The 7,604-nt window shown below is 35.2% G+C and overlaps 2 protein-coding genes across 3 annotated transcripts in view; one reads left to right on the top strand and one right to left on the bottom strand.

Annotated features, from left to right (window-relative positions):
* LOC106878371 (aspartyl aminopeptidase) overlaps nt 1-7,604 on the top strand; it is a 383,150-nt gene that overhangs the window by 208,557 nt on the left and 166,989 nt on the right. The window lies entirely within an intron of this gene.
* LOC106867430 (zinc finger protein GLI1) overlaps nt 368-7,604 on the bottom strand; it is a 420,253-nt gene continuing 413,016 nt past the window's right edge. For both annotated transcript variants that reach the window (XM_052973914.1, XM_052973915.1), the window contains exons 11-15: nt 7,393-7,556; nt 5,684-5,833; nt 4,418-4,582; nt 1,741-1,902; nt 368-611 (exon numbers count right to left, since the gene is read on the bottom strand). In XM_052973914.1, the coding sequence (XP_052829874.1) occupies nt 399-611; nt 1,741-1,902; nt 4,418-4,582; nt 5,684-5,833; nt 7,393-7,556 (854 nt within the window). In that variant the 3' untranslated portion in view covers nt 368-398. The remainder of the gene's footprint in view (nt 612-1,740; nt 1,903-4,417; nt 4,583-5,683; nt 5,834-7,392; nt 7,557-7,604) is intronic.

Genomic DNA, 7,604 nt, shown 5'->3' with positions numbered 1-7,604 from the left:
ATATATATATATATATATATATATATATATATAATAATCGATGAAATTCCAAATTAATCTTATTTTCACGTTTTATTTGCAATTTTTACAATATTGAAATAAACTAATACTTTCATGCATTATGCAATCATCAGGTTTGATGAACATGGCTGTCACTACATAAACCTGATGATTGCCTAACGCATGAAAGTACTAGTTTATTTCAATATTGTATAATTGTAAAAATTGCAAATAAGAAAACATGAAAATCAGACTTAGTTAGAATTTCATTGATTAAAATATTCTTCTATACACAATCACACAAACCTGGATATATACATACATATATATATATATATGTAATGGGCTTTCAGTTTCTGTCCATCAGATCCACACACTAGGCTTTGATCAGCCTGGAGCTATTTAAGAATACATTTGCCTGGTATGCCATAAATTTGTACTAATTGCTTGGAATCAGTTTGAAAATAAAAATTAAAAAAAGTAAACCTTAAGAAAAAGACCAAACTCACTCGAGGTTTTCTCCGGTGTGATGAAGAAGCCACTTGAAGAGATGTCACAGTTAAACAATCTTCAACCTTTTTGTTATTGCCATCATCTTTATAATCTTTATTCTAAAATGTCAGAAAAGAGGGGGGAGGGATTTAAATTAAAAACAAAAATAAAGAGTAAAGAAAACAGATAAAAAACAAAGTTACATAAAAAGCATTCAGGTATGTTTATATGGGTAGTGGGAGCTTTCACACAAATTTCATTTCACTCATAAAGTATTAGTCAATGAAAAGCTACAATAGAAAACATCTGCACACCTGCTGAAGGGTCTTTGTACAAAGACGTGCTGTAAAGTTCCTGGCTTTGAGAGTATTATAAAAGGCTTGGTTGGAAGTCCAACCTTCTGAGTTCTTTTACAGGGCTTAGAAAAACTGAGCAACTGCTGCAACAAGTGTGTGAATCTGAGAGGGGAATATGTTGGATAAAATCATAATTAACTGATCCTCCTGTATTTTCTTTTATCCAAAGCCAGGAACTTTTCAGCACCCACCTCGTAGTCTATGCATATTACAAAGTGAACACATTAACCTGTTTTTGTTTGGTCAAATATTTCTCACCGTAATCATTACACAGTGTAACACAATTTTATTTTTGTCTTTGGTCAGTAAGTGTTATTTCCTATTTGCTTCTATCTAGAAACCAAAGGAAGTGACTGCTATTCCCTTCAAACTTAGCTTTTCTGACCTGGACTTCAATGTTTTGGAACTGACCTATTTACCATTACATTTTAGACAGATTCAATACTTAGTTGCTGAAGCAGAAATATAGTTATAGCAAATATTCTGCTCAATACCACAGATTTGCTTGTCAGTTGATTGACCTTAGCAGCTGACAATATGTGCATCTCTGATGATGAGCAGGAATAGCGAAGGAGCATCATAGCCATGTGTTAAGAGGGATCCTTTGGTGTTTGTTAAAGTGTAAGAAAAGCAAAGTTTGAAGGAAATATTAGCCATTTTTCTTACTTTCTAGGGGTAAGCAAATAAGAAACAACAGTTGCTACCCAAGGGCAAGAATCATGTTACACAGTGTTATTCTTATTAGTTCTGTATTTTGTCACATCCTCCTCAATGAATGTGAGATTAAGTTGTGAGATAAACTACTGATATTAAATGAGAATACAAGCTATTAACATACTGATAACTTTCACAAACACAAACAAATGTAGAAAAAAATCTGGATTTTACTCACATGATCTGGTTCTGTCTTTGGGTTACAATAGCCGTGTTCATTGCCTTTGTGCTTCTTATTGGCATAAAACTCAGGACCATGCACTGTTTTCACATGTTTCCTCAGTGAGCTGGGATCTGTGTAACGCTTTGTACAGTTGGGAGCCTTGCATACATAGGGTTTCTGTAAGAACAATCAGAGAGCCAATTACATATTAACCCTTCCTTACTCTGTTTTTCTTGGAACAAACTGCATTTGTTTTAATTAACTTTGAAAATAATGAAGAATTAAGTAAAATGACTGTTATATTAAGTTGGTGTTTAAAACATAAGTTAGCTTGAAATTTTGATGGAAGTTTTAAATCTACATCAGTTAAAGACAGGAAGTTTGTATCAGAGAACCAACTCTGTTGGGAGGAATAAAGCATATTTGGTTTTCTGAGATTTATTCAAGTTCTTATTAAATCATTCAAGCCTATTACTAACAAAGCACCGAAGCATTTTTGTTTGGGTCAAGAGAATTCTAGGGATTTGTGAATATATGACTGAGTTAGTGTGCATGTGTGGATATACTTGCACCCATGTAATGGGTGGTTGTGTTTTTATTTACAAGGTACTCTGTAGCAATCTTTTGGATTGCAAATGCAGAGCCTTTAAAGTATAATGTGTTGTAGTCGGCATGAATCCAAGAAAGGCTGCAGTTCATACTAAGATTAGTGTCATCCTCAAAGTGGCATGCTGGCAGAGAAATCATCAGTGTGCTGGGCAAAATGCTTAGCAGCATTTCATGTCTCTATGTTCTAAGTTCAAATTCTGCCGAGGTTGAATTTGTCTTTCATTCTTTCAGGGTCAATAAAATAAGTATCACATGAGCACTGGGGTCAATGTAACCAACTTAACTTCTTCCCCAAAATAGCTTGCCTTGCACTAAAATTTGAAATCAATATTAGTGTCATCCTCAAGTCTTTGGAGTACACACTCAAGCAAAATCACTTTCTAGTATGCTGAGCATTTCACATCCACTTCTTGAGATATATTAGTCCAGCCCTTTGGAGGTTGTAAGGGAAGTTGTTGGGAAGAAAGTGCTTCCTGATGAGTTCTCTGCTGATGTAGGATGTTGTTCTTTTCAGTACTAGGTTTATATATATGTGTGTGTGTGTGTATATATATTTTTTGCTACTGTTGTTTAGTAGGTGCTGTCTGAGATGTACTGTATGACATTCAAAATCTGTCTGCACTAGTCTCAAGCCTCTACTTCTTTCATCTCTTCTTAGGTACTGTTTCTGTTAAGGCGGTGAGCAGGCAGAATCTTTTGCATGCCAGGCAAAATGCTTCATGACATTTTGTCCTTCTTTACATTTCGAGTTCAAATCTGGCTGGAGTTGATTTTGCTTTTCATCCTTTTGGGGTCAATAAAATAGGTACCAGTTGAGTATTGGGGTTGATTTAATCAACTTAGCACCTTCCCCTTGAACTGTTGGCTTTGAAACCAATGTAACTGTTTCTGTGGAGTTTTCCAGTTGATGTCAAGATTTTGTGGGTTTTAATGCCTATGAAGTGGATAAAACCTACAGACCAGTCAAGTATCCCAAATGTTGGCATCAATGTTGGTATTAAGAATGTACTGTGGGATATTGTCTTGTAAGAGGAGTGTTCTAACTGCTATATTTTTCTAAGACTGGTTTAATATTCTTGAGTCAATCTATCTTTATTCAAAGCATCTTCATATGATATATTTTGATATCACATGAGTTTATCTACACATGCTTGCCTGAATGCTGGCAATAAAGGATTCACTCCATGAATAAAGTTTATATTGTATGATACTTGTAATGAAGTGCAATATTGTATGGTAACAAAACATGAATATGAAATGCAGAGATTTTGCAAAAGCTACAAAAAAATAAGGAGAACATGTGGGTGTGTAAAGATAGAATGATCAACAGGGCAGAAATTAACTCTGAGCAAAAAACTAATTTGCTAGTTTAGGAGTGGTTGCAAAAGTCATGAGCAAAGTCTCTTTGAACCCCAGCATGTACTTAACAAAAAGAAAAAAACCTTTCACATGCATGTTTCCATGTTCTTACAGAAAAACTAAGTGTATTTCGATTAGGAGGTTTTCAACAAAATCCTGGAGAAAACTAATAGAATTAATATTCAGCAAAAATTCCTAATCAGGACTTGTTGATCCTAACCAGGATTCTAACTATGACCAAAGATATTCCTGCTATGTGTCTGTCTTGCCTTAATTTATACTAAGGCAGCAAGCTGGCAAAATCATTAGCAAAATGCTGAGTGGTATTTCGTCCATCCTTATGTTCTGAGTTCAAATTCCACTGAGGTCAACTTTGCCTTTCATCCTTTCAGGTAAAATAAGTACCAGTTGAGCACTGAGGTCAATGTAATCGACTTAGCTCTCCCTTGAAATTGATGGCCTTGTGCCAGAATTTGAAACCAATATATCTAGAACTACATTAGCCAATGTAGTTCTTTTTTTGTGTGTAAGGCAGTATGCTGTGATTTCAAGGGAATTTAGTAAATATTTTTTAGCAGGTTGAGTATAGAGGCTCCCTTCTTGGTTTATGAATTAATAAGAATATGGCATGGGTAAAACTAGGGATCTAGGTTTTGGCAACATGAACGTGGTATTCATAAATCATATACGATCCAATAAAAGATGATGTTTGAAAAATACTTACTGCACTCGAATGTGTTCTGTTTTGATGTTTAGCTCTGTCTGAAGCATTACTGAAGGCTTTCGTACATCCAGGGAATTCACACATGTACGGTTTCTCTCCGGTGTGTGACCGAAGATGAGTTTTGAGATTCTCAAGCCGTGAATAAGCTTTTGAACAACCTTCAAACTGTTACAGAAAACAAATACAATAAAAATCAATAGTGGAGGCAGTACCCTCCTCCTCCAGTAATCCACTTACCCACTCTCCCAAAATTGTTGGCCTTGTGCCAAACTTTTGAAATTATTATTATAGTTATTATCATCATCAGCAGCATTATTGCTATTGGTGAGTTGGCAGAATTGTTAGCATGCTGGACGAAATGCTTAATGGTATTTCACCCGTTGCTATGTTCTGAGTTCAAATTCTGCCAGGTCAACTTTACCTTTCATTATTTCAGGGTCGATAACATAAGTGCCAGTTGAACACTGTGGTTGATGTAATTGACTCATCCTCTCCCCCAATATTCCTGCCCTTGTGGCAAAATTTGAAACCATTATTATTATTATTATTATTATTATTATTATTATTGTTATTATTATTGTTATTATATAAGGTGGTGAGCTGGCAGAATCGTTAGCATGCTGGGGGAAATGTTTAGTGACATTTCATCCATTTTCATTCATATTCTGTGTTCAAATTCCGCCAAGGTCGACTTTGCCTTTCAGCCTTTTGTGGTCAATAAAATAAATACCAGATGAGTACTGAGGTCAATATATTTGACTTGCATCCTTACTCCAAAATTGCTGGCCCTGTGCCAAAATTTGAGATCCTCCTCCTCATCGCCGCCGCCGCCACCACCACCATCACCATCACCATCACCATCACCATCATCATCATCATCATTTAGATAAATAGATAATGGTGAAGATGAAGTTAACCTGGAGGAACTCCTTACATTTCAAGCTACACTTATTGTTAAATTTTTTATTCAATGCTGAAATTTCATAAAACATGAGTCAATTATAAAATCCTTCAGATTTTTACAGAAGTGAGTTTGGGACTAAACCCTCTGAGGAATCAGTATTATTGCCACAAACACAATGTAGAATTGATGAGAAAATATAAACAATAGACCCTTTTGTCCACAGTCTGACACCATATCAGTTACAGTCAGCTACAGTTCTTGCTAATTAAATTTAGGGATAACACAAAGTACACAAAGGAAAACCCCAAACAAATACAGTGATAGATTAATGTTGTAAATAATGTGAATCAGGGAGAACTTACTGAGCATTTATGGGGTTTCTCTCCAGTATGTCGTCTCATATGGACAACCAACATGTACTGGGCTTTAAAAGGTTTCTCTTCTCGGTTACATTCCCTCCACTTGCACACAAAGGACTTCTTATTTAACTGGATGTGGTCTTGGTTAATATGCTAAAACAAAACAACATTTTATTCAGATGTTAACAAATTCAAACAGAAAGAGCAGAAAAAGAAAATAAAACAAGTGCAGAAAGAACAATGCAAAATGAAAAAAGGAGGTGGTGGTATCAAATCAGATGATTAGTTAAGTATACCAACAAAGAACTGGTAGGATCCATTTAACAGACTCTATCCAGTTTAACTCAAAATGCTTAAGTGAATCTGAGGTTATGGTAGAAGACACTTGTCCCAATGGTCCTGATAAATTTCTTTATAATTCACTTTCATAAAACCAGCGTTTAGTTATGGACTGTTCTAAACAGATAGGAAATAGAAATCTCTTCTTGTTATTTTACTCCAAATTTCTCAACAAAGTTAGAGCCTGGGCAGGGCAGCAAACTCAAGGGCTACCTGGGGCTGCCCACACTCTAGTCATGCCAGTGTGCCAAGTGTCTTTATATACATTTTGCTTTACTGGTTTCAAGTCAACTTGGACAGGATTTGACCTTGGAATGCAAAGAGATTTCACAAAGTGTAGTTAATTGTCACAATAGATATAGGATGAAGGATATGAAATGCTGGTAGTTGAGTTGGGTTCTGACTGCGTATAATGAATGCACAACACTCATGAACAATTAACAGAATTTTATTTCACTGTACAAATATTTTCCATGTTGGTCATGAATTAAAAATGCAACAACAAAGTTTACACAGTGAAATGGACAATTCTGTAGCTCTTACAAATGGTTGATAAAGAAGGCTCTGAAATTATGCTACCAAAACAGGAGAAAATGTACACACTGGGTTCATGTTGGTGAACTAGAGCTGTTGTTTAAGTTGTGCAAAAGTCATGAGAAGGACTATTGAAGCAGTAAAATACGAATGTGGTTATCTCAGCTGTGGACAGTCACAAACTGAAGTTTGGCATTCAAAACATACTTATTTATAAGTTTTGTAAAGGAACATTCTAGCAGCTTCTAGAAAGATCTATAAAGTGATGTCTCAATGCTGATTAGTCAATAACTTAGCCAATCACATGTAAAAGCTGTTACTAAGCTATGATTTTAACTTGGCAATTTGTCAGTTCAGTTTTAAATCTTGCTACTAAATATGAAAAAAATCCCACTGAATATTTTATCTGTTGCACAAAAACGTTTGCGTAACTATAGACTGTGTGTATCTCACTCTTTAGAAGTGGTACACCATACCTCTGTGTATTATAAGAGGAGACTAAGAGGGTTGTTTTCCAGCAGTAAAACACTGTCTCAAAATGCTCTGTCCAAATGTTGCCGATAAAGAAGAGCAGATGTTAAAAATGATCAATATATCTATGTACAAAACCCAAGCAAATAGAAAAAACCTGAAGGCTCAATCAAGCTGTTAGAAACAGAACCAAACTCTGTATTAAATTACAGTCTACCAGCTTAAATAAAGAAAGATGCATTAGATAATGCAATTCTTGATATACAATAGGGTGCTATTGTCCCAGACAGACCTAGGGGTCAAGAGTGATAACAACAATCTATACTAAGACAAATATAGATTAGAATTGAATAGACCAATTTACATACCCGAACCAGATCTTCTTGGGTTTCAAATTCCCTTAAGCATTCATCCCAGTGACAGTTGGTCTCAATGAAGTCTGGTTCACCTTCTTGTGGAATATGATTGCTGCCTCTCTGCAAATCTTCAGCACAGGCTTTTTCTTCATCTTCTTCACCAGGGTCAGACACTGCTATTTAAAAATAAGTGTATATATATATATATATATATATATATATAT

The sequence above is a fragment of the Octopus bimaculoides genome, chromosome 17, assembly GCF_001194135.2.
Source record: "Octopus bimaculoides isolate UCB-OBI-ISO-001 chromosome 17, ASM119413v2, whole genome shotgun sequence".
Classification (NCBI taxonomy): domain Eukaryota; kingdom Metazoa; phylum Mollusca; class Cephalopoda; order Octopoda; family Octopodidae; genus Octopus; species Octopus bimaculoides.
The sequence above is the reverse complement of the archived record's forward strand: the minus strand, read 5'-3'. Positions and strand labels throughout refer to the sequence as shown.